Source organism: Primulina huaijiensis, chromosome 2, assembly GCF_012295235.1.
Source record: "Primulina huaijiensis isolate GDHJ02 chromosome 2, ASM1229523v2, whole genome shotgun sequence".
In the NCBI taxonomy this organism is placed as follows: domain Eukaryota; kingdom Viridiplantae; phylum Streptophyta; class Magnoliopsida; order Lamiales; family Gesneriaceae; genus Primulina; species Primulina huaijiensis.
The window spans coordinates 2,914,447-2,941,137 of record NC_133307.1 but is presented as its reverse complement, the minus strand read 5'-3'; the positions used below and the strand labels follow the sequence as shown (position 1 = coordinate 2,941,137).

Sequence of the window (26,691 nt, the reverse complement as noted above, 5' to 3'; positions counted from 1 at the left end):
CTCGTATAATGTCGAAATTAAAATAAATTATCTAACCGAAAGAGCTCGATTCCCCTACGCCAGTCATCATGTTCAAGATTTGTGAACGGAAAAGATGATGTGGACACATACAAAGGCAACCATTAAAGGACAAAAACTTGTGTGAGACGGTCTCACGGGTCGTATTTTGTGAGACGGATTTCTTATTTGGGTCATCTATGAAAAATTATAATTTTTTATGATAAGAGTATTAATTTTTATTGTGAATATCGGTAGGGTTGACCCGTCTCACAGATAAAGATTCGTGAGACCGTCTCACAAGAGACCTAATCCCAATAGAGGCTCCAATTAGAGAATGTGCGATCATGACTAGTATCCATATTAATAAACGAAAAAGGATATCAAAAAAGATTTGAATAATAACAATCAAACAACAATACATTATCTCAATATAGATGAAGATATAATAGGCGATAAATACACAATCCCTAAGATAATACATATGGCTTGTGTGTTATTATAATGCAAACTAATGATTCCAAACTACCACCTTTTTTATTTATTTATTTGTCATTGGAGTGATGGAGTTGAGGGTTATTCTCAAATCACATATTTAATGCACAATGTAAGTTGTCTAGCCTTTTAAATAATATATGTAGTATTGTTCAATCATAAGTATCGATAAGAACATANCATGCCATTCTTTTTCATACAACATGGTGTGGCTCACGTTGGATAGATACGAAATAGATTGAGAAATTACCCACGCAACCGATCCTTCAAGGATAACGAGTTAAGAGTACACCCAAATAAAATATTTTTAATTTCACAAATCTTAGAGGTGGCGAAAAGATGCTCGAGAAATAGTAAAATATGGTGAGCTATATATATATATATATATAATATATATATATAAGTTGTATGATTAATTCTTTTTTATCACATTATAATCTTTTTTTTAGATTATACCACAAAGAGATGATTCAAGAATCTACCACTCATCATGTTAGAGATAAAACTTTTTTGATTATAATAGTTTGAGTAGGTTAATTTGATGCTATCTTTGTGGTAATATCATAAGGGTTGATTTGATAGACACAAAAAGAGTCGCAACATTTTTTTAACACGCTGTAATGTATTGGACAACATGAAAAAACATACCTATCTCTTTACGATCATCGGATGAATCTTGATATATTACCTCAAATCTAGCCTAGCTCTTAGAATATATCATTTGAGTGATGTTGTAAAATGATGTATAAAGTTTATTTGGAACCCAAAAAAATGATGAAGTGATATTCATTGCTTGAATAATGTTGTCTATTTACTTACCATTTGGTCTTATCAAAAATGTATATATTTTCTAAGACATTGCTGGTTCATGGATGAGACGATCAATGACACTAATCATTTGTACAATTTAAACCAAACATCGAATGTAATAAAAATAATTAATCGATCAATATTTTATCTTTCACACTTAACTACGTTTTTAAATACACAAACACATGGATACAATTGTTGCGGTGTTCTATGAGTTGACACAGTGCAACACATGTCTCTAGTTGACTATCGTCTCAAAGAACAATTTTAATTTGTTGTTGTTTATATTAGTGTAACGTTTCACCCAATGCAAATAAATAATAATTCTTTTTACTTTTAGATTACACCGTTTGTACCATACTAATATCAAAATAGGGGAAAAAAAATTAATGTGTTTTTTATTTAAATTTCAAAAAATATTTGTCTTTTATGTTGAATAATAATTTAGTGAGATATGATATTTTAAATTTTTTTCCTGTACATACGTAGAAATATATTTCATTTTTTATTTTTTTATAATAATAATGATATTATGAGGAATAGGTATTTTAAGGAAAAAAATTCTGTGTTTTTTCGCTACCAAAAATGATTAGGATAGAAATCTCAAACTTTATAATTTAGTATAATAATGAAAAATTGTTTTATAAAAAAAAAATTATGGAGAATTAGAAGTAAAAATAAATATTTTTATAGCGTAGTTTTAAGGGAAAAAAAAACTTTTATTTGTTTTTTGGATATCAAAATGATTAAACTTTATAATTTATATATTAATGAAAAATTGTTTTGTAAAATAATTAATGGAGAATTTGAAGTACAAAGTAATATTTTTATAGTTTTTAATTTTTATACAGAGAACTAAATTTCAAATATTGGATAAATGCAAAAATCATATTTATTACTATGTTATACAAATGCAATTTTTTTTATTATATTAAAATAAATTAAGGGTGTAAATTAATTACCTTATTTCCATTTTGGGTCATATCTGAAATTACCTTATTTATACGAACTTGTTGAATGTAAAATAGAGATTTTTGGATCCAATTAATTAATTAATTAGGTAATCAGGTTTGGAGATAGATGTTGGTCTAGCAAGAATTTACTCANTAATTGTGTACAAATAAATTATTTATAATATTTTATAATTTCTTCTAAGATGTTTAGTTTATTATTTTTATTTTAATCTTTTTAGTTATTGTTAATTTAACAATTTGGTAAATATTCACGACTCCGTCAAAATAAATCAAGTTTGGAAAAAAAACAATTGTAATGGTAATATGATATTTGAGTAGAGTATGAATATCTGATCCTCCGATGGATATGAATATGATTATGATGATGAAATTCGAATATCGAATGAGGATGAAGACGTGGACGAGAATGGAGATCCTTAATTCTATTTTAAAATTTCAATTGTATATTTATCTGTTTTTTAAAATCAAATCATATATTTATCTGTATATATTTATTTAATTTTTAAATGACTATATCATTAGTAAAATAAAATAAAAATAATTAATTTAAAAGGAAATAAAATTATCATATTTATATAATTATTTCAAAATTCAAATTAACACACACACACATTGAATTTGTACGCGTGAAAAGTTGGAAACCCACATGATGTTGTGAACTAGGTTGGTTCTCTTCTGTCCAATCCCCACACATATATCTTCACTTCTCTCACCACCACCACCACCACCGATGCCAATGGCCACCCCGTCCCCCCTACGCCGCCGCATACTCCTCCTCCACCTCTTCTTCGTCCTTCTCCCTCTCCTCACCTCCTCCGACGACTCAGCTGCCATGTCTATGCTTCTCTCCTCACTCTCTCCTACCCCCACCGGCTGGTCTTCCGACACCCACTTTTGCAAATGGACAAACATCAACTGCGATACCACCGGCTCTTTCGTCACCGGAATCAACCTCAACTCCGCCTCCGTATCCGGCACGCTCCCCCCGGAGATCAACACCCTCTCCCAGCTCAAATCCATCGCCCTCCAAAAAAACTCTCTAACCGGAACTTTGCCTTCGTTTGAGAACATGACTTCTTTACAACAAATATTTCTTGACAGCAATGGCTTCACCTCCGTTCCCAAGAACTTCCTTTTAGGCCTCACAAATCTTCAGACTTTGAGTATGAGCTTAAATTACAAACTTGGTCCTTGGGAGATCCCGACTTATTTGACTGGAAGTTCAAATCTTGTTACTTTCTATGCCAGCAATGCTAGTATCTATGGGGTCATTCCGGATATTTTTGGGTCATTCCCGAATTTGCAAAACTTGAGGTTGTCTTATAACTACTTGAATGGAACCCTGCCGAAGTCCTTTTCCGGATCGGAGATTCAAAATCTTTGGCTCAATAATCAGCAACAAGGGGGGTTGTCTGGTACCATCGATGTGCTATCTAACATGGCCCAGCTGACTCAGGTGTGGTTACAGGAAAACGCTTTCTCTGGTGGGATTCCTGATTTGTCTAAGTGTGTGAATTTGTTTGATTTGCAGTTGAGGGATAATAAGTTTACTGGTTTGTTGCCACCTTCTTTGATGAGTTTGCCAAATTTAGTTAATATAACTTTGCAGAATAATAAGTTGCAAGGGCCTTATCCAAAGTTTTCTGATAATGTTCAGACCACTATTGGCACCACTAATAGCTTTTGCTTACAACAGCCAGGCCCTTGTGATCATCAGGTGACTATACTTCTAGATGTTGCTGGTGCTTTAGGTTATCCTATGTCTTTGGCCCAATCTTGGACAGGAAATAATGCTTGTCCTGGTAGTTGGAGCTTTATCAATTGTGATACCAAGGGTGATGTGGTGGTCGTGAACATGGGGAAGCAAGGTTTTTCTGGTACTATTTCACCCGCATTTGCGAATCTTACGTCTTTGAGGACTTTGATGTTGAATGATAATAAGCTAACTGGGACAATCCCGGTTGTCTTGACTACTTTGTCCAAGCTTCAAACTTTTGATGTGTCTAATAATAATTTATCTGGCCCAATCCCTGTTTTCCCTGCAAGTGTGAAGTTTAATAATGCTGGGAATGTGTTTCTTGGACAGAATGTGAGTGATGGTGGTGGAACTAGTGGGGCGCCAGGGGGTGGATCAAATTCTGGGTTGGACGGATCCGGATCATCCAAAGGGTCTACCTCGGCCGGTATGATTGCAGGGGTGGTAATAGCTGTTGTGTTATTCATTGGAGTTTTGTTGTTTGTTTCTTATAAATGCTATATGAAGAGACGCCATAAAAGGTTTGGGAGGGTTGAGGGGTCTGAACTAGGGAAAGAAATGGTGAAAACTAATGTAACTGATAGTGTACAAGGATATGCTGGAGTTCCGAGTGAGATACATAGCAATTGCAGTGGTGATCACAGTGAAATTCCTATTTTTGAAGGTGGAAACGTTGCTATCTCGATACAAATTCTTAGGCAAGTTACGGACAATTTCAGTGACAAGAACGTGTTGGGCAGAGGAGGATTTGGAATCGTTTACAAAGGCGAATTGCACGACGGCACGAAGATAGCTGTGAAGAGAATGGAATCCGGAGTAATGGGTAAGAAAGGGATGAATGAGTTCCAAGCGGAAATCGCGGTTCTTACCAAAGTTAGGCACAGGCATTTGGTTGCTCTTCTTGGCTACTGTATTAATGGGAGCGAGAGGCTTTTGGTTTACGAGTACATGCCTCAGGGAACTTTAAGCCAGCATTTGTTTGAATGGGAAGAACTTGGCTATCAGCCTCTTAATTGGAAACAGCGGGTGACAATAGCATTAGACGTCGGTAGAGGTGTTGAGTATCTTCACAGCTTAGCTCAACAAAGTTTCATTCATAGAGATTTGAAGCCCTCAAATATACTTCTTACTGATGATATGAGAGCTAAGGTCGCAGATTTTGGATTAGTCAAACATGCTCCTGATGGCAAATATTCGCTTGAGACTCGGTTGGCTGGAACATTCGGCTATCTTGCACCTGAATACGCTGGTAAGAGTTTCCTATGCAACTTCTACACCAAATCTTGGCTGTTATTTTTGTTAGGCCATTACATATTGAATTATTACGATCTAATCATGAACATTTGTTTCAAGAAAATATGGTTGAGAAGTTGTTTGCTTCATTTCTTTGATTTTTTCAACTTGTGCACAACTAGAGCTATTTCTTTCTTATCTTGCAAGATTCCGTATCTTATCGATCTTTGTAAATTGTTGGTCGTGTGAGATATTAAAGACTTCCATTTACAGCTACTGGCAGAGTGACAACAAAAGTGGATGTTTATGCATTTGGGGTCGTTTTAATGGAGATCATCACTGGTCGAAAAGCGCTAGACGAAAGAATGCCAGACGATAGGTCTCATTTAGTCACTTGGTTTCGCAGAGTCCTTATCAACAAAGACAACCTTCGGAAGTCTATCGACCCTATTCTTGAGCCTGACGACGAAACATACGAGAGCATTTGCAAAGCTGCAGAACTTGCTGGTCACTGCACAGCCCGCGAGCCATATCAAAGGCCTGACATGGGGCATGCGGTCAATATCCTGGGCCCGCTCGTCGAACAATGGAAACCTTCTAAACCCGAAGAAGAAGACAGTTTCGGCATTGATCTACATATGAGCCTTCCTCAAGCCCTTCAACGATGGCAAGATAATGAAGGTACTTCAAGAATGTTCGACGATCTTTCGTACAGCCAAACGCAATCAAGCATTCCATCTAAACCTTCCGGATTCGTAGACAGCTTTAGCTCGACTGATTGTAGGTAGCACGAGAAAGAACAAATGATATCGAAACAAGTCGTGTAAGACGGGTGCAAGATGAGGTACTACTAAACAAGCTTGCAAGTTGTATTTAATTTATTCTTTTTTCTTGATTTTTACTTGACATTTTTCTTGTAGTAATGTAGTATCACCTGAGTTGATGAGAATATTTTCTTGCATTTGATTGGATTGTTTTGGAATTTGAAGAGTGGATGGATAGATTGTGAAGTTGGAAATATCAAATGTGACCTTGTGATCTTGAAAGGTCAAGAAAGTGAAAGAAAGACAATGTTCAACAATTTCTTGCCTTGTGAATTTCTTGCCCCTTTCATTAGAATTGAGCAAGAAAATTTGATGTTTAATTTGAAACTGAAATTTGCTGTAACAAAGCTGTCTGGTACACCTTTCTCTCTGTCAGACTTTATTTCTTGTTATTATCATGGTCAATAGAGTGCTGTGAGCAGATATAATAATTATTATATTTGGCTTTAATTTTTTGAATTTTTTTTAAAAATTTGTATTTTATATTTTAGAATATTTTAAAAAATTATGAGATCAACAATTTAATATTTCCATGTTATGAATATATGCTAATTGGTAACATTAATGCGTTGCGTACGTAGAATAATGTTTAGAATATGAGTTTATGTGTGATATTAAAATTTGGAAACAAAAAAAATTACAAATTACTTTTAAGGAAAAAACTTATTAACTAAAAAACAGAATAAACTAGCAAGATATTATAACCATTTTTAAAATAAAAAAACCAAAAGAAATTAAATTGTAAAGTTTAAAATTCTTTACTGGCATCTTTCTTTTAGAATTAAATTAATAAATTTAAAAAAAGGGTACGAAAAGACAAAGATTCCACGTAGCAGACATCAATAAAGAGTCTCTTGCTTTGTAACCAACTAGTTGATATATTTACACACAATAGTGCATGTATTAAATTTCAGTACAAAATATTAGAGGGTCAAAATCAGATACGATTCACCAACACGATACGATTTAACACAAAAAAATCAAGTTTGAGTTTGAGACTTTCGGGTTCGGACAGATCGGGTTGGACCCGATAGCTGATCCAAGAATTTTAATTTTTTAAAAATATATAATTAATAAATATTGATTACATTTTTATATATTTTATGTCTGAAAAAATATTTATTGTGTATTTATATCATAAATTTTCATAATTTAATTAATATTTATTTTGAACATTTTTTTATTTTTTAAACCATTGTTTATTTGATTTATTAAATATATTTTATTTTTTTACAATTAAACTTTCAAATTTAAATAATATATATGAGAGAGATTTTGTTATTATGTGTTTAAATTAAAATATTTTTTTAATTTTATTTAATTTTCTTTAAAAAATTTTTAAAAAAATTCAAAATCGGGTTGATCATGTTGATTCGAGTTCGGGTTCGGTTCGGGTGTAGCAATTTTTGAATATTACTATTGCTCAACCTGATCCAACCCATCCGAATTGACATCATTACAAAATATAATCTATATAAAAATAGATTTAAAATATTTTTTTACATCAGATTTGTTTTTTAATTTTTCTTTCTTTTATTTTATTTTCTCAAAAGAAGAATAAGATTAATTCGATGGTAAAAACGATTTTTAAGTAATAATAATAATAAGAAACATAATGAAGTTGGTGCATAATATCTCTTATGGGGATGGGAAAAAATGTGGGTAAGAAATTAATATAAATTTTAAAGATTAAGACTTTTTGTCTTTTGAGGTTCACATGTTGTGGGTCACTCCTCCTTTTTCCACCCTTTGTTTGTGTAAGCATGTTATTTATGTAATGTAGATATTTTGTGGGATTATATCACATATTTTTATTTGTGAGATGAGTTAACTATGTTCATATTTATAATAAATAATAATAATTTTTTATGAGTGACTCAAAAAAAATATCATCATCAAATTTTAGAGGACTTTACAATTTTTCCCTTTCTCGAAACTTATAATATTTATAAATGAAATTAATATTCCATTTTAATTTAAAAATTCTTGTTGACAAATAAGTTATATTTATAGTTAACTCTCCATGCTGTGAAAGCAATATGAATAATTTTATTTTTCAAATTTAAATATTTAAATTTGTGTGTGTGTGAAATACAATGATCATTTTTTGTCCCGTTAAAATAAAAAAAAATTTAAAGAAAAATGTGTTATATATCTATCTTTTTTTTCCCTATAGAAAGATGTTGAGACAGAAAAATAAATTTTGACGAAAATAATTTAGCAATTTTTTAATATTGTGAATAATTAATAATCAAATCAAAACATATAAAAGTGGGAAAAGATTATAAAATATACTTGCTCTATCTGTCATTGATTTTTATTCTATCTTTAGTTTACTTGGAGCGACAGGATTATGTATACATAACTAATATTGGTATTATTAAAGCCATTGATAGAACCTAGAATAGTGACAGATAGCCCGAAAAGTGTTCCAGTAAGTGAGCATTTGACCAATGATCAAAATGATTTTTTCAGTATAATTTATTTGGCTAACATGTTTTGCAGGCTACTACGTTGGTCCGAAAGTTTATCAACCACGTCCCGAATGAAAACCGATGTGGGTTTTCAAAGATGAGGATATAGTGGTGAATATTAGAAGGGTGAAAACTTGTGTTAGACGATATCACATGTCGTATTTTGTTAGACGAATCTCTTAATTGGGTCATCCATAAAAAAATATTATTTTTTATGCTAAGAGTATTACTTTTTATTGTGAATATTGGTAGGGTTGACCGTCTCACAAATAAAAATTTTTTGGACTGTCACACTAGAGACATACTCTATTAGAAGATGGGAATTTTAATCAATGATTTAGCAAATTTTGATATTGTAAAAGATTAGGAAAAAAAAGTACTTGCTACATATAAATATTTGATTTTACACGAGATTTACACAGATTGCATATAGGGATGACAATTTTCCCCGCGGGGAAAACCCGAAACGGGGCGGATTCGAGGATATGTTAATGGGTTTGGTTTCGGGTTCGGGGATTTTTAAAAATCCCTGAAATATATTAGGACGGGTTTGGGAATCCTATCCCCATACCAAACCCGCCCCGATAATATATATATATATATTATATAAAAAAAGATAATACTTATATACTTATATATAAATAAATATAGTAATATATATTATATAAAAAAAATATNGGGATTTCTTGATTAGATAGATCCGGGGATGTGTGCGGAGATGAGAGCGGGGATATAATTAGAGGACGAGGATGGGGATGACAAACCCGCCCCCGCCCCGTCCCATTGCCATCCCTAATTGCATAGATCATTGCTATTATTTATTATTATTACTATTATTATTGTGCTGATCTGTTTGTAAGATTTATAGCAATTTTTTTAATAATTATATTAGTATAATAATTTGAGGGTATTAAAATATTATATAGAAATTAATAATATTTAATTACTTTCAAAGAACCAAAGCATACATATAATTGACATGTGGAGACTTATGATACGATATTAAAATATATATTCGGTGTTTAATAATTGACATGTGGAGTAGTTGAAAATATCCATTGATGATAACCATAAATCAAATTTATATAATCTGCGTCATTTTTTTTTTTAAAAAAAATTGGTCATAATAATATAAGAAAAATAAAAGTAATCATTTCAAATTATTAAAATCTTCCATATTTCAAAATAAATTATTAGAGAAAAATTAAACTCTTCGATCTTTCTCCGATATCCGATCTCGATCCATCACTTCAACATGCCAAGTCCATACTTGTTCCGACCCGAGCTTCACCATGACATGAATTCGACCCAAATCATTGAATACTCGAGCCTATTTACAAAGGAAGGCTTGACCCATATTTGATACCATTAAGTCAGAGTAAGAACTAACGCCTTATACGGAGTCCAAACCGTTCTCTACTTGGGAAAATGTCTTACAAGATGGAAATGATCGGGCAGCCGAGCTCAGAACATGGTCGTCCGAGCAGAGACCAAATGAATATGGTGATGAATATAGATAAAGTCCTGCTAATATAAAACAACTGGACAAATATTCTATGATAAGGTTATAACTCTAAAGATATCAAGGCACGTTCAAAATTTATAATCTTTTGAAGATAAGGTCAAATCAAAACAAATTTCACCGCGAATCTAGTATTTCAAGGACTTTTCTTACTAAGAGTTAAATCTCCTATAAGATAAGATAGCTAGCTCCCCAAAACTCTATAAATATCAGATATCTTTCATAGTTTTACACATTAACTAATTTTTATAACTAACACTACGTTCATCATACATTTAAGTTTTGTCTCAACTAATTGTTTTATTTATTTATTTATTATTATAATTATTATAAAAATAAGATAAACTTTTTATTAAATAAGAATTTAGAGAGTGAATGACAATTCTCATGAATACGAGAAAAATGGTTTCTCTTATTTTAGAGTAGTTTTTTTGTGAGATGGTCTCACGAATCTTTATCTGTGAGACGGGTGAACCCTACCGATATTCACAATAATAAGTAATACTCTTAGCATAAAAAGTAATAATTTTTCATCGATGACCCAAATAAGAGATCCGTATTACACAATACGACCCGTGAGACCGTCTCACACAAGTTTTTGTCCTCGTTTTAATTTCTTACCAAGTATGAGTATTCCCACCGTATTTCTTTCTATCAAACATGCTTAGTGTTAGATTAGATCATCATCCCTATTTCTCACTTTTGAGTCAACTTAAATGTTATGAATATCTCCCTATCAACAAGTCAAATTATGGAACAGTAACAAGTGCCTGAGATTGTGGGGCAATTTTCAATTTGGGTCAAATTCCACAAATTGCTGCCAACATTAAATGAGTCTCATTAATAAGCGCCTTAGATTATGGAACCATTTGTTTTAAATTAAATTTAATCATTGAAAAGTAGTCAAGTCATCTACCAAACATTTCCATTCTTATTTCATAGGGGGAAATTGAATGTAACATCAAATATCAGTTTAATAGAGACAAAAATTTTCTAATTTTGTTCTACCAATTCACATCTCTTTTCATTATTGATATCACAAATGCAATTTATACCCATTTTCTACAAATTAATTATAAATTTAGTCATGTTCTACAAACTAATAATTACAAAAGTTAATGAAACTAAAGAAATAAACTCTATGAAAATCAAATGTGCAAGCACGCAACACGTGCATATGGACACTATTATAAAATTATTCTTGAATCTTGATCGTATCGTGACGTCGCGTCACGATTCACGTTTTTTAGCGCAAGTGTAACTACAAAAAACATATTTATTGAAAATCATAAAATTCATATATGATAGGGATTGCTTGATCAGAAAGCTAATCATGGACATGAAAAAAAGAGAGTTAAGACTACGGTAATCGCCTCTCAATATTTTGTTATTTTTTTCTAATATAATCTAAAGTCGTCCTTGGATTGTTGGATTTTATTTAAGAAATAATTTGATAAATGAATTTAAATTACGAGTGTATTTAAAATTTACCACAATTATTATTGGAATGAATTAACTTGACATAGAATGAATTCAAATTCACTTGAGTTTTGTCGATCAAAACTATTCAAGGAATTTGAAATCCGTCATTTCAAATCCATCAATCCAAGTAGAAACCAAAACATCAAATGAACGAGATAGATTGCCAGTAAAAATACAAGATGGAATTTAACCCCAAGCATAGAAATACTAGGGTGACAACTAGTCCAGGCCCGAGGAGTACATGGAGATTTGGGCTGATACAAAATAGGCCCACTGGACTCCATCAACAAGAAAGACCCATCCAATATGATTAATCGGTCAAGAAAGCATTTTGGGCCTCTCGAGAGCATATTCGGTTAATTCGATCGCCTATCAAATTAATTTTTTTTTTAAATTAAATGAAATAATTTTTTTCCGACCTAACTGAATCAACTGATTTTTTTTTAAAAAAAGCGACGAAATTAAAAATTGATTATTTCGATCGATAACTGAATTAAATAGAACTATTGGGCGAGACACAAATATTGCATGTGTATAGTGTGGTGTATATCTATATTATTAGTAAGTAAATATTATTTGTTGCATATGTATAATATATTTCATTTTTTAAATAATTAGTTTAGTTATAATTTTTTTTTGAAAAAATTCAAAATTTTAAATTCTTTGTTTTAATTATAACTTTTTACATCTTAAATGATGTGAAAAATAAATTTAAAAAATGATTTACCTAATGTATATGAGTTAATCATTAGGGCAAAAATGGATAGAAATTTTGGTGTGATAGATGAATAGTTACTTCAATGTATTTAAAAATGGTTACTTCAATGATCTCAAATATTATAATATAATAAAGATAAGTCTTATTATTTTTTTTGCACACAAATTTTTGTTCTCATTTTTAAACCGCATAACTTAAAGAAAATACTTTATTTAAAAGAAAACATAATCGAAATCTATGAATTTTAAATCTATCAATCTATCTAAATACAACCTCAGATATATAATCGAAAAATGAAAGAAAACTTAAAATTACAAGTGTTAGCATTTCTATCTTCTCCGGTCGTTAACATGACCAAAAAAAAAAATTAAAATAAAATTATTTTGTTTTTATTTAACAAAGCATTAGTTTAAAACCTACTCATAATTTCGATAACACAATGTGTATTGCTTAGTGCCCATTTTGCAAAGATAAGTATTTTATAAATTCTTAGAACTAATAATACATTTCAGTAATTCATAAGTTATTATATATTATTTTATACTCAATTTAGATACAATGAATTTTATACTATGCCATGCCTTTTTTCCCATAAAAAGTTTCCGGCAAAAATTTGTGTGAGACGATCTCACGAGTCGTATTGTGTGAGACAGATCTCTTATTTGGGTCATCCATGAAAAAATATTATTTTTTATGCTAAGAGTATTACTTTTTATTGTGAATATCGGTAGGATTGACCCGTCTCACAGATAAAGATTTGTGAGACCGTCTCACAAGAGACTTACTCAGAGTTTTCCACGTAAATCTTTGTGTTGGCTTCTCATAATCTTTACCTTTTTTCTTTCAATACTAGCATTTTCTTGCTATAGCAACAATAATTTAGGAACCAACTCTTCTTTAATCAAATTCCCACAAAGATCATTGAAGAACATAACTACCCAACAAATATTAAGTTTGGTAGTTCAACAGTTTCTTGATCCATTTCACTACATATATATAGCTTTCACCTTGTGACAATTATTTTGCAATTATGAGATCGATAAGCTTGAAAATGTACACAAACAAAGCAATTTTCGCACTCTTTTTATGTTCTATTCTCACTTCCACAAGTAAGTTCATTTAACATTTCGAATTTTGCATAATTCTAATTTTCAAAATTTACATATTTTTTGTGTTACTTTTCTTTTGCAGATGCATCGAATATTTCAAGCAAGATCGGTGTAAACTATGGTCGAGTAGGGACGAATATCCCGTCTCCATACCGATCGATAAATTTTCTCGAATCCATGAACGCCGGACGTGTTAAACTTTATGATGCCAACCCTGAAGTCCTAAAGCTCCTATCCGGAACCAAACTTCATGTATCGATCATGGTCACGAATGAACAAATCTCGGGCATCGCTTCGAGTCAATCGAAGGCCGAAAATTGGGTTCAAGAGAACGTCTTAGCTTACTATCCGAGCACACGGATCGGATTCATACTTGTTGGAAACGAAGTTCTAAGCAACAATGATCGGAAAATGTGGCTTGATCTTGTGCCAGCCATGAGAAATATCAAGAAATCTTTGAAGGGACATGATATCCACAACATAAAAGTTGGGACTCCATTGGCTATGGATGTAATGGAGTCAAGTTTTCCACCTTCAAGTGGGAAATTTAGATCTGATATTCCAAGCCAAGTTATGGTACCGTTGTTGAAATTCTTGAATGGGACTAAATCGTTTTTCTTCTTAGATGTTTACCCTTATTTTCCATGGTCTTCAAACCCAACAAACATCAATCTTGGTTATGCATTGCTTGAGGGTGGAAATCAGACATATTTGGACTCAAAAAGCGGCCTCGTTTACACGAATCTTCTAGACCAAATGCTGGACTCCGTCGTATTCGCAATGAGGAAACTCGGGTTCGACAATATCATGATGGCGGTATCAGAGACAGGTTGGCCTAATGCAGGTGATATTGATCAAGTTGGCGCAAACACGTACAATGCAGCAACTTATAACCGGAATTTAGTGAAGAAAATGACAGCTGATCCACCTCTCGGGACACCTGCTAAGCCCGGAGTCGTGATTCCGACGTTTATTTTCTCCTTGTATGATGAGAATCTGAAGCCAGGGCCAGGAACAGAAAGGCACTGGGGATTAATACATCCCAATGGGCAGCCGATTTATGAGGTAACTAATTCACAGACACGAAAAAATTCTCATATATATATAGTTATTGGCATATGAAGTCATTAACGTACATGTTCACCGTCATACCATCAAAATTCTCGGAACTCTCGTAGATAGACTTAACCGGGAAGCACACCGAAAACGAGGGCACCCGTTTGTCATCATCACCATCGAGTAACAAGCCATACAAAGGGAAAATATGGTGCGTAGTGACAAGCCAACCAAATCTTACGGACTTGGAAACAGCGTTGGATTTCGCGTGCAGGCAGGGCAATGGCACATGCGATGCACTCGCACCAGACAAAGCATGCTACGAGCCAGTCTCGATTATGGCACACGCAAACTATGCATTCAGCTCATACTGGTCTAAGTTCAGGAGTTCTGGTGCATCTTGCTACTTCAATGGCCTTGCTATACAAACCACCACCGATCCAAGTAAGTTCAAAAAAAAAAATTTTGAGTTCTTTTTCTTTAAGGTTTAGCTTTTCAAGATCTTATATTAAAAGTTTAATGGCATGGCAAAACTTTGATAAAACATCTTTATTTAACAAACATTTTAGAATTAGGTATTGAAATAATTTTCAACCTTTATTCTTATAGATTTAAGCATCGCACTATTTATTTATTTTGGTTTGACAAATTAATATATTTAGAATTTTGACTCCTAATGGACCCTGGCTTCATTCCCAACACGTTGGCTTGGTTGGATAGTCTCAAATTTTATCTAATACATAATTATAAAAAAAAATATTTGAATTGAACATGGTTGGAAATTAATATTTGATTTGTGTATTTTTGGTTAATTATCACAATTTTTCTTAGAGTGATTCTCATGTGAGACCGTCTCACGGATCTTAATATGTGAGACGGGTCAACCCTACTCATATTCACAATAAAAAGTAATATTATTAGCATAAAAAGTAATACTTTTTCATGGATGACTCAAATAAGAGACCCGTCTCACAAATACGACCTGTGAGACCGTCTCACACAAGTTTTTGTCTTTTTCTTATGGGATATTTTTGTTCTTTTACCTTTCTTTCTTTCTGTTTTTTTAAAATTAAAATCTGAGCTGTTTTTTTGTATTTTATACAGGTCATGGATCTTGCCAATTTCCAAGTGTATCACTCTGAAGAAAATTACAAGTGATTTTTCCAGTGACACTTTGCTTAGTTTTATTCTTCTTTTCCCATCCAAAACTTTCTAATAATTATTATTATTATCATATGTAACCTCAAAATGAGATACTCATTGTCAAAATATTGTTACATTTCTCGAAGATATTCATTGTCAAGATCGCTACTAGTATATTAAAATATCTACAACGATTCATATTCCCCCTAAAAATTCTGGACACCGTTAAAAATCAAGTATTTAAGTACAACATGAGATGAATGCGAGCTAGCGAGCTAACGGGTCGAGTATCATGAGATACATTATTTTTATTAGTAACCACAATTCATCATTCAAAACGTGTTAAGTGGATGAGAGTATTATCCATATGGGCAGCGTCTACCAAGTCAGTTATATGTGTCTCATATATACGAAAAAATTGAATTTGATTTAGCAACATTTGCATTTAATTGTCTACAATTAATTAAAACCTTTTTTTTTTAATTTTAAATAATTAATTATATCTTTTAATATATGTAATGTAGCGAAAGTTTCTGTTTTTTTTCCTTTTTAACTAAAATAATTTGGAATTAAGGCTTATTAATAAGATGTAAAACAAATTAATTATCACCAATTATTGTTGTTGTTATTAAATAATAATAACTAATTAAAGGTGTCGAAGAAGTTGATTACATGACATGTTAAACTTTTCCAGTATAGAGCAATATAGGAACATGATCAAGATATATATTGACCAATCAAGTCGAATTAATTTCAAATTTGGTTATATATATATATATATATATTGATAAATATGCTATTAAATTTTAAAAATATTATTATTCGATTTAATTTAATTTAATTTTGTTCACAAATCCAATAAGGGATCAAGAATCGGACAAGTTATAAGGGAATTTTTCCAACTGCTCGTGACTGATAATTGGATATATAAGTAAGAGGAAAAGAAAGTTGTGCAAGCAAGGCACTTGAAACACAGTCACCGCCGATGGGTGAACTGCAGAGATCCGATCAATTGTTAACCGGAGAATGGAGATGATGCAACAGTGGAAACCATGTTCAACCAATGGACGTGCTTCACGATTACACCTGAAGAAGAGCATGAAATAATAGCTAGTGCTGAAATAGTGCCTAAAGGGAAAAAGATCAATTCCAGTTGGGCTTGTGGGAGAACTCCCTTTAACTAAGCTGGTGAACAAGAAAGCATTCGTTTTCTTGTGGGGTGGGAAAGGTGACGAAAGAAGAATTCATTGGAGAAAATAGCAGCTACTATGCTTTCCAGAGAATCAAGGTGGAATAGGATTCAGAGATCTCACTAAATTTAATCAAGCTCTTCTTGCAAAACAAGCATGGCGTATTCTAACAAATCCAGACTCACTTGATGGACAAATTTACAAGGCCACGTACTTCCCATCTGGCACATTCCTTGATGCGAAAATATGTCACAATCCATCCTATGTTTGGCGCAGTATATTATGGGGTAGAGAACTTTTGATCAAAGGTGTTCGCTGGCGTATTACCATGGGTTCGAATGCCTCTGTATTCCAAGATCCATGGCTCCTGAGTCCTAATATATTCAGTCCCATAACAACTCCAAACCAAACACAATACAACCTAATGGTGGCTGATCTTATTAATGATTCGGGGGATTGGAATTGGGAAATGGTGAAGAACAATAGCCAACGCTAAAAAAAATGCTAACTAACCATTACTATTACCCTTTTTTTTTTAATCTTTAGCTTAAAGAAAGGTCTTTCATTTACTATTAGCAAGATGTTATTCTCCCGGTGGAACCTACTCTTCGGTCACATTCTCAATGAAAAGGTAGCTTGACTATTCTCTGCCAGGTTGGACACCCGAAGATGGTAAACTCGGCCTATTCGAGGATTCGATATCGTTCTTTCCCATGGATGCACCACATGTGGGCGGTGGATAGGGAAGAACTAAAACGTATTCCAATTGGTAATGGATCTGGACCAGACAGAATCATTTGGCACTACACTACCAAAGGAATTTATATTGTCAAATCCGGATACTTTCTGGAACAACAAGGGATTGAATCAGATAGCAATGGTCTTAGATGTTGAATATCTTCAGGCCTCAGAAAGTTATGGAAACTACGGGTGCTTAACAAAATCAAAATTCACTTATGGAGAACCCTTTTAAATGCCTTTCCAGTTCGAACAAATCTAATTAGACGAGATATTACTTTTGAACCATTGTGTCCAGAATGCAGCTCGCAACCAGAGGATATCTTACATGCGTTTTGGTCTTGTCTACATGTCCCGCGAGTTTGGAAGCAATCACAATTGTGGCCTGTTATTAAACGTTTTGGAAGGGGATCTTAAGGCCGTCTCCAATCCATATCCTCTATTTTTCATCCTCTATCTTTCAAAATAGAGATCTATGATCTCTATTTTCAAAAACCTTCTCTAACACATATCCTTTAAATATTACCAAATACTCTATTTCTTTAATTTATTTCATTTTGAACCCATATCCTCTAAATATTACCAAATACTTTCTTTTTAAAATTTATTTCATTTTCGAATATACATACACACACATATAATTAATTAATTTCATAATATATTATTTAACTAAACTTAATTAATTCGCTAAACATGACACAACTACATGTGTATTCGACTCGATATATTTAAAATAATATATTTATTTTTTCATCAAATTGCAAACAAGAGACAACATTCATCATAAGGACATAAAATAGATATCAAGACAAATATAAACGATACATATGATTTAAAGAACAATTAGTATTCGATCGATGAACAGTGATACTTTCCTAAATTTTTTTCAAAAGGACTATATTGCAATTTTTAAAATATGCATTTTTTAATTCTTTATCACTTCTTTTCAATCCTCAATATGAACAGTGATACTCCATAAATAAAGGATCACTGTTGCATACTCGAAAATGGAGGAAACAAATAGAGCACGGTTGGAGAAGATTTCATCCTCCATAATGGAGGAATAGGAAACAAATAGAGTACGGTTGGAGAAGATTTCATCCTCCATAATGGAGGATTCCTTCATTATGGAGGACGGTTGGAGATGCCCTAAGTGATTTATTCTCTCTTGTTGTTGATAAGGGGCAAGGTGATAATTAAATTGTGTGTTTAAAATATGTATTTGAAAATATCGGTTAAAATACACATTTGAATGTTATAACGCATATGAGTTGAAATAAAATAAACCAGGTCAAGTTTAGAATCCAAAAAGATAAGACACACACATATCATCATCATTCTCTCTCCCCGTAACATCCTCAAACCTTCAACCATCACCATCGCCACATTTGACCGCCCGTATCTCTGCCATCGATTGCCGAAAATTTAAAGTAAACACATATTGAGAAAGCCTGTGACGAGAACTAGTTTGGTACCGACTTTGCCCACTTTTCTCCCGACCCATCGGAAACCGCCTTAACTCCTCCGCCCGAAATCACCGCCTTCCACCGCTCAAAACTCAAAATTGATTGGGTGATTTTGTTCCTTATGTCGTAAGCTTTGTTTTGATACCAAAATTTTGTAGAAAGCTAGCGATTCGATTTTTCTATGCAATTTCGGTCATCTTCTCTGACGAGTTCGCCGCCTGTTGCCGACGATCCTAGTATTTAGGTTCGATTTCTAGCCTTGGTTTGGCGAGTTCGAAGGTTGCCCGAGGGTAGAAATTTAATCTTCTGAAATAATTCAATTTTGATCCAAATATTAAATTAATATTGATTTATTATTGGGTTATTGTTGTAGGTTTCGAAATTGTGTGAGTTGGAGGTATAATATGACGAACCTAGAATTTATCGCAATAATTCGAGTTAATAAAATAATGGAATTCGAATTTGAGATAAAATTCAAAGTTTGGAAAATTAGGAAAGTTAATCGCTTGAATATTAGTTTAGCGTCATTTAAAGCTAAAAATAATATTTTACCACAAATTAAAATAGAAATGAATACTTTTAGGTAATTTAATCGAATATTGAGATTTTAAGAATTTAAAATGCCTAAATAGTTGAATTTGAATTTTAGTTAAATTTAAATGGTTATGAGTTTGGTATATGATAATAAGACTATTTAAATTAATATTCATGTGATTGGTTTGAGTTGACATTTTCAGGATTTTCTTGAGGATTTAAATTACTGGTAAATATGTTGAAATATGTAGAGATCAGTTATTTTTCACGATGTCTGACAGAGACATCTGATGATCCTATGTATGGTTTATTTGCTATTGGTTGATTTATGTGATATTATATGCTGACTCATATATTATAAGTTGGTAATTGATGCGAAAAATAAAATAACATATTTTTTTGTCCACGTTTTTTATTTTAGTTAGACACATCAATACCACTGAACATATCATATTGAGCATGTCTGTTATTGAGATTCAGTTATAATTCGGTTGAGATCCGTTATATATATGATATGATATTGTGTCATGGAGATGTTTGGCTACCTTGATTCGGTCCGACTTAGGTAGTTGCTGGCTTCGAGGCTGGGCAATATCCCAGGCACGGTCCATTGAGCCGTGGACCATCTCGAGCATATATGTATGATTGTTGATATCGATAATTTGACTACTGATATCGTGATATCTTGCACCTATTCATGCATTGCATTCATGCATAGTATCATTGCATTTCTATGTCATGTATCGTGGTGTTTTTTATTTCTCGTACTGGGGGTTCCGACCTCCGAGAGGGGACTGTCATGTCTTTTGTATGTGAACATGACAAGTGATACAGGTGGTTCGATCTTAGTCACTCAAGAAGAAGCATCAAGAAGTACGCACCAAAGCTCTCTGAGAGTTAGCTCAGTTGTATTGATTAATTATGTTATTATCGAGCCTTGTCGGCTCTATGATATTTTTGGTTTTTTTATGTCATGATTGAGTCTCGCCAGCACTTGTTTATGTTGTTGTGTTTATTGAGTGTATATATTGTTTATTTAGAGTATTTGATTTTATAGTATGTCTTATTTATGAGAAGATCATGCCGAAATTTTTGTAAGCCTAAACATAAATTTTTAACTCATTTTTCTGCTGTTTATTGATTAATTATGATTGCATGTTAATAAATCATGATTAAGATAACGCCTCTCACAATTTTGGTATAGGCATTGTGGGACGAGACCATTCTGGACATGTTCATTTTGCGAATTCTATCACCACATATGGCCGAGCTCATTGCCATCAAAGGTGTGACAAAAGCTATCGAATCTGGTTGGGCCGAACGGATGTTAGAATCCGGTGCTATTATCTCCCTTGATGCAATCCGACAACAATCTCTACCTCCGCCTCATAAACCTATTGCAGAAGCTATCACCACAAAAAAAAATAAAAAAATAAAATGAGTTATTCCTTGAAGATGTTTTGAAGCACAAATTATTACACGAACGACTGAAATAGTACCCGAACTTTATCACGAATGAAAAAACTAGGAGAGAAGTTTTTCCTTGATTGGTCCGAGATTCGACGCACGTAAGTCACGTTTGCACACGAGTCAAGTATTTTCTGTTCAAATTGGGATCTTGATTTACACCCTTGCACGAGGGCGCGAGTGAGAAATTCTAAGAACGTAGCAAATAAAAAATTCCAAAACAAAAAATAAAAAGATATGAATGAATAATTTCATGGAACGTTGCAATACGAAATTTGTTAATCAAAAACTGAGAATTCAGTCATATAAAGTTCTAATAATAATAAGAAATATTTTTTCCCATTAGTATTTGCGTAAATTTTATTTTTTTAAAAAATAGCTGAAATGCCAAGATCCCTTGTGGTCTACATCTAGTTTACGGAAAAAAAAAACTCAAATTAAAACTATTAAAGTAGTATTTTTAAGTTAATATAAAAGTAGTAACAATATAATATTTTTGTGAGTCAAGTAGATTAAAAAAGTTATTTCACTTAATTTAATATGTTTTTTTTTATTCTATGTTGCCAATTTTTGTTTCTCTAAATACACCATGTAAGAATACTAATACTGAGATATAGATATGGTATAGTAAAACGACTCCTCGTTTCTTTCTCGTCTCCTTCCGCAGTCTTATATAAAGGCTGAAAATGATTCGAGCTATTCGTGAGTTGATCAAACCACTAATCGAGCCGAGCTCGAGTAATTTTTTATTATGTTAGACTAGCTCACAAGAGTGTGTGTATATATATATGTATATATATTTATTTATTAATTATATTTAAAAATATAAAAAAAATCGAAATCAAATTTTTTTAACTCGAGTAACTCGATAATCGAGTCGAGCTTAAAAATTACTATCCAAGTAACTTGAGTTGGAGTAATTAAATTTTTTTTTGAGTCAACTCGATCAGTATGATATTCCACTCCAGTGTAACTTGATCCTACCTACATAAAATCTACTCTCCAATCTCAAAATAAAAATAAAAATACAGTACTGAATTAAATTGAGCTCGGATAAAGGACTTGGTGTGGCAACGAAGATCAATGACCGGAAACGATGATTTTTATCGAATCATAATTCCAATTGAGAGGTGTTATGACGAGTATTCTTCGGTTTCGGAATTTAAAGAATACTTGACGGCCGAAAACTTGTCGTCGGAAGTATTTAGTTATGGATGGGTTTTTTGGGCACCGGAAAGAGACGATCAAGGAGGCATGAGGAGTATCCGAGAGAAGATCAGACGTGTTCTGAACAGGCTCATGTCGTCCTCTTGTTCACTTACATATATGGTGCAGTTTTGGGCATCGATAGAGGTCGGGGGCAGGTCTATTCTCACCACTTCAGACCAACCTTTTGCTGTTATGAACCGTCTTCGTAAAGCTGAAAGTTGGTACAGGAAGAAATGTACGGATCACCACTATATTGAGGAAGATGGAGCAGAGAACGAGCAGCTTGGACCCCCTGGAAGGGTATTTCGAAATGGGCGTCCTGAATCCAGCCCCGACATCCGCAACTACACTGTGAAAGAGTTTCCACTTCGAGATCATGCTGCCAATTTCGGTGAAAAAGCATATTTGGCTTTACCAGTCTTTGATTTGCTCCACGATCAATATGTTGGTGTACTGGAGATCGTTTCGGATGATTATGGAACCGATATTTTATCATGTGGATCCGACATCTGCCGTGAACTTGAGGTTTTTTCACGTCCTATCTCATGATATTTGTCTTGTTTTATACTCGTAAAAATGTTTAATATCTATGTATGTACAATTTGCAAACAGGAAGTAGAGATGAGGACAACTCACTTAGATCACTGGGAACAACTAATCAAAGACCCTTTGAAGCAAAAATATCTGATTAATCATGATCTACTCATGTATCATCATCAACAACCGAGTGAAATAATAGAGATGCTTAAATTGGCTTCGAATGCAATACCTCAATTACATCTTGCACAGGTCATGGCACCTTGTGAGCAATGTGGTACTAGCAGTAAAAGCTTCAACTGTATGAAACTTGTGGCTTCCATAGTAAAAAACGAACAAGATGACAGATTACTACGTTGCTTTTTTATGGCAAGCAAATTCCACAATCTTCAAAATAGACAAGGAATTGGTGGATTTGCATTGTCATCTGCAAACAAGTCACTCTTTTGCCAAAATGTAAGTGATCTTAGCATATCTGATTACACGACAGTACATTATGCGCAAGACGCTAAGTTATCCCTATGTTTTGCCATTTGTCTTCGAGATATGCTGCACCGTGAGAAGGGCAATGATCTATATGTTTTTGAGTTCTTTCTTCAACCACAAAGTAGAGATCCTACAAATATTTGGTTTGTTTTGCATTTGTTATTGAAATTAATGGAGGATACGCTGAGAAGTTTTGAGGTAGCAACTGGACGCCATCTTTCAGAAAATTTATTAACTGATGAAATTCGTAGAACATACATGCCACCTTCTTCGATATTAGGCCAAAATGATATGTTCCCATCGGGTTTCGAAGTTATCCCATATGGTCTAAAAGCTGTGCATCAACAACATCCCATACTTTTTTCAGTGCCAATGGAGGGATGTGATGAAAGTTATTCCATTGTTGAACTAAGAGAGTACTTGCGAAAGCCCAACTTGCATTGCGTACAAGAAAAGGGGAGTGAGTATGGGTTTTTTTGTTACTGCACGAAGGATGATGAATTATTGGAAAATGGAGACTACAATGACTCAGTGTCGGAATTTATTTCAACACCAGATCAGAAGATCAAGATTTTAACTGGGAAATTAATTCCCTGTTGGGGCCCGCACAACTATCTAATACAATTTTGGGCACCCAAAATAATCAAGAATAGATTATATCTATCCACATCGGACCATCCCTTCGTTCGTGGTCATCTTGGTAGAGGATTATGTTGGTATAGGAAGCAATGTATGGAACGTCTCTATCATGTGGGAGATGGAGCAAAAGAAGAGGAACTTGGGCCGCCGGGACGCGTTTTCCTAACAGGTCACCTAGAATCATCACTTGATCTACACCTTTATTCTACAAGAGAGTTTCCACTTTTGGTGCATGTTATCCACTGCTGTGCAAGAGATTATGTAGTGTTACCTTTGTTTGATGCACAACAAAAATATTGCTTTGGAGTGCTGGAGTGTGTTGGACTCCCTTGCTGCAGTTTGGATTTCATCTTGGATAAATTAAAGGTTTAATCCGACCTATTCATCTCCCCCTCAGTTTAGTTCATTTTCTACCAGTAATACAGTACAAACTAATTATATTAATTTGTTGCAGGAAGTGGATCTAAGATCTACTCATGTAAATTACGATCGGCCTTCCATAAATGTAATACATTTATTTTCAATTCATTGCTATCATATAATCTCTTTGCAATGCATCATTTGAAAAAAATATTGTCTACTGTGTGAAATACGGGGTTTCATTTTTATTATCATCGTTGAACTTGTACTCTACTTATAATGACCATAGACTATCCGATCTTTGTGTCCCATATGAGGCCTTGGCCGCTTTCTCATGCACTATTACTTAAGTGGTACTCACTCTCAGGAATCTAAGTAATTATCTTGGAGGTTTTAGGTTCGAGTGTTGAGGGAGGCGAAAGAAATCACTGACAGAGAAAGAAAACCCGTGAGGGGCAATACTTCATGTGGGACCCCAAAATCGAGATAGCCTATGGTCGTTACACTACTTATCCTTTCCTTTTCTTAATTGATGATCTATATTATTTTTCGGATGTTACTCGTATGAATGTTCGATAGTTCTACAAATACATCATATTGCGTTAATTATGATTTGAGATAAACAAATTCACAACTTAAAGTTTTACAAGGAAATATAAACGTTCCTTTACATTCATATGTTTAAACTTACCAAGATTCACTCGGTTATTCAATGACACTTTGTGCAATTTAGATTGACAATCGTAGGAAACTGGCAGTTGCTGAAATCAAAGAGATGTTTCAGCTGTTGGATGGGAGTATCCAACTACAGCTCGCGTCTGCATGGATGCCTTGCAGCCAATGTGCTACTACGAACATTGAAATATTTTGCATGGAACGAGTATGCGAACTCCGATCGCCTGACTTTCGCAGTGGGAAGTTCCAGAAAGTAAACATCGGAAAGGGACTTACCGGTAGAGTGTTAGAATCAAAAAATAAGATGGGCTATTTTGAAAATCTTGGTGATTTTAGTATACTCGAGTATCCATGGTCCCATCATGCACAAACATACAGATTGGAATTTTGTTTTGTGATTTGTCTGCAGAGTTCACATACAGCAAACGATCTTTATGTTCTGGAGTTTTTCATCTCTCCTGGCAGTGATAAAGATGGATATTCATGGTCATACTTAAGCTTCTTATTGTCAACAATGAAGATTTATTTGAAAAGTTTTAAGGTTGCTTCAGGACAACAGTTGGGAGAGCATTTTTTTCAAGCTACAAGATCTGGTAAAGAGGTATATTTTGGGCATGAACAAAACATTATCGGAACAAACTCTAACAAAAAGAACCCGAAAGATGAGAGCAAAACGAGTTTCTATATCAGCTATGAGGATCTTGAACCCCATTTTGGGAAGAGACTTGAAGATGTAGCGAACGATTTGGGTGGTAAGTTTTGAAACTTTATTTATTTTTATGACGTTGAAGTCCATAAAAATCATTTTCCTGGAACTTCATCATATTTGTGGTGTCTTGAATTTTTTCTTACAGTGAGTAAGTCAACATTAAAGAGAGCATGCAAAGATTGTGGTATAAAAAGATGGCCGTCCAACATGAAGAACAAGAAGAATCCTTCTCTGTTTCTTAAAAATAGTTCAAGTAAACTGGCTAGAAGTTATTATCAACGAATTTTCGAACCTAATAGGAGCAACCTTCCCATCTCTAATTTACCTAGTCAGCCCAATGTGCCTCTCACATGCAATCACAGCTCTCGAGAAGTTGATAAAACACATCAAGAGAATAATGTGGTGATGATAAAGGCCCACTTTAAAGAGGATATCATAAAATTTGACCTGTGTCTGTCGTCCGGACTAGAGAAGCTCGTAGAAGAAGTGGCTAAGAGACTAGATCTGGTGATTGAGAATTTGAAATTGAAGTACAAGGATGATGATGATGATTTGATTTTATTAACATGCAATGAAGACTTGCATAACTGTGTGAAGAGCATGAGGTCTCTAGGCAAAAGGACTGTGCAAGTCCTGGTTCATTTGGTTTCCAACTGAACCGTTTCATTTGGCAAAGCGTTACGCGAGCCAACCCGGTGATTGCGCATCTATTCATGAATCTAAGACTCTTATGTTCAACTGTTGTGGTGCATCTTGCTACTTCAATGGACCTGTTGTTCAAATCATGCATTCAGTTTAAGACTAAATGTTTTGTTTGTAGTGTTTTTCATGTAACCTGCAGCAACTTTTTTCTTATCAAGATAATATATCAATTGCATGCATTGCCTAATATTTTGAATGTTATATAATGATCTTTTGTGATTAGTGAAGATCAAAAATCGTTTTACTTTAATGTATCACTCTTATTTATGAGCATTCCAATAATTGTCTTTTCATGGGATTGGTTATTTTCTATAATAATTCGACCAGATAATCAACTAAGCTAAAAATGACTTTGGACACGATCCCTCAGGTTCATTTACACAGAA

At 33.4% G+C, this 26,691-nt stretch overlaps 3 protein-coding genes across 3 annotated transcripts; all 3 read left to right on the top strand.

The window, feature by feature from the left end:
- The first annotated feature begins 2,909 nt into the window (after positions 1-2,909).
- On the top strand, positions 2,910-6,231 carry LOC140964168 (receptor-like kinase TMK4). Its single transcript, XM_073423722.1, has 2 exons — positions 2,910-5,281; positions 5,539-6,231. The coding sequence occupies exons 1-2, from the start codon at positions 3,007-3,009 to the stop codon at positions 6,051-6,053; spliced, it is 2,790 nt and encodes a 929-aa protein (XP_073279823.1). The 5' UTR covers positions 2,910-3,006; the 3' UTR covers positions 6,054-6,231.
- A 7,094-nt stretch (positions 6,232-13,325) lies between these two features.
- Positions 13,326-15,763, top strand: LOC140958937 (probable glucan endo-1,3-beta-glucosidase A6). Its single transcript, XM_073416561.1, has 4 exons — positions 13,326-13,394; positions 13,477-14,459; positions 14,573-14,894; positions 15,555-15,763. The coding sequence occupies exons 1-4, from the start codon at positions 13,337-13,339 to the stop codon at positions 15,590-15,592; spliced, it is 1,401 nt and encodes a 466-aa protein (XP_073272662.1). The 5' UTR covers positions 13,326-13,336; the 3' UTR covers positions 15,593-15,763.
- A 6,174-nt stretch (positions 15,764-21,937) lies between these two features.
- Positions 21,938-26,555, top strand: LOC140964161 (protein NLP8-like). Its single transcript, XM_073423709.1, has 5 exons — positions 21,938-22,722; positions 22,810-24,225; positions 24,314-24,364; positions 24,953-25,646; positions 25,749-26,555. The coding sequence occupies exons 1-5, from the start codon at positions 22,072-22,074 to the stop codon at positions 26,258-26,260; spliced, it is 3,324 nt and encodes a 1,107-aa protein (XP_073279810.1). The 5' UTR covers positions 21,938-22,071; the 3' UTR covers positions 26,261-26,555.
- Positions 26,556-26,691: the final 136 nt, after the last annotated feature.

Bases quoted from the DNA above. Each gene is read 5' to 3' on its own strand.
- LOC140964168 (XM_073423722.1), top strand. From the start codon at position 3,007: ATGCCAATGGCCACCCCGTCCCCCCTACGCCGCCGCATACTCCTCCTC. The intron at 5,282-5,538 runs GTAAGAGTTTCC...TTCCATTTACAG, and splicing joins TCTTGCACCTGAATACGCTG to CTACTGGCAGAGTGACAACA.
- LOC140958937 (XM_073416561.1), top strand. From the start codon at position 13,337: ATGTACACAAACAAAGCAATTTTCGCACTCTTTTTATGTTCTATTCTC. The intron at 13,395-13,476 runs GTAAGTTCATTT...TTTCTTTTGCAG, and splicing joins TTCTATTCTCACTTCCACAA to ATGCATCGAATATTTCAAGC. The intron at 14,895-15,554 runs GTAAGTTCAAAA...TATTTTATACAG, and splicing joins ACAAACCACCACCGATCCAA to GTCATGGATCTTGCCAATTT.
- LOC140964161 (XM_073423709.1), top strand. From the start codon at position 22,072: ATGACCGGAAACGATGATTTTTATCGAATCATAATTCCAATTGAGAGG. The intron at 24,226-24,313 runs GTTTAATCCGAC...AATTTGTTGCAG, and splicing joins TCATCTTGGATAAATTAAAG to GAAGTGGATCTAAGATCTAC. The intron at 24,365-24,952 runs GTAATACATTTA...TGTGCAATTTAG, and splicing joins ACGATCGGCCTTCCATAAAT to ATTGACAATCGTAGGAAACT.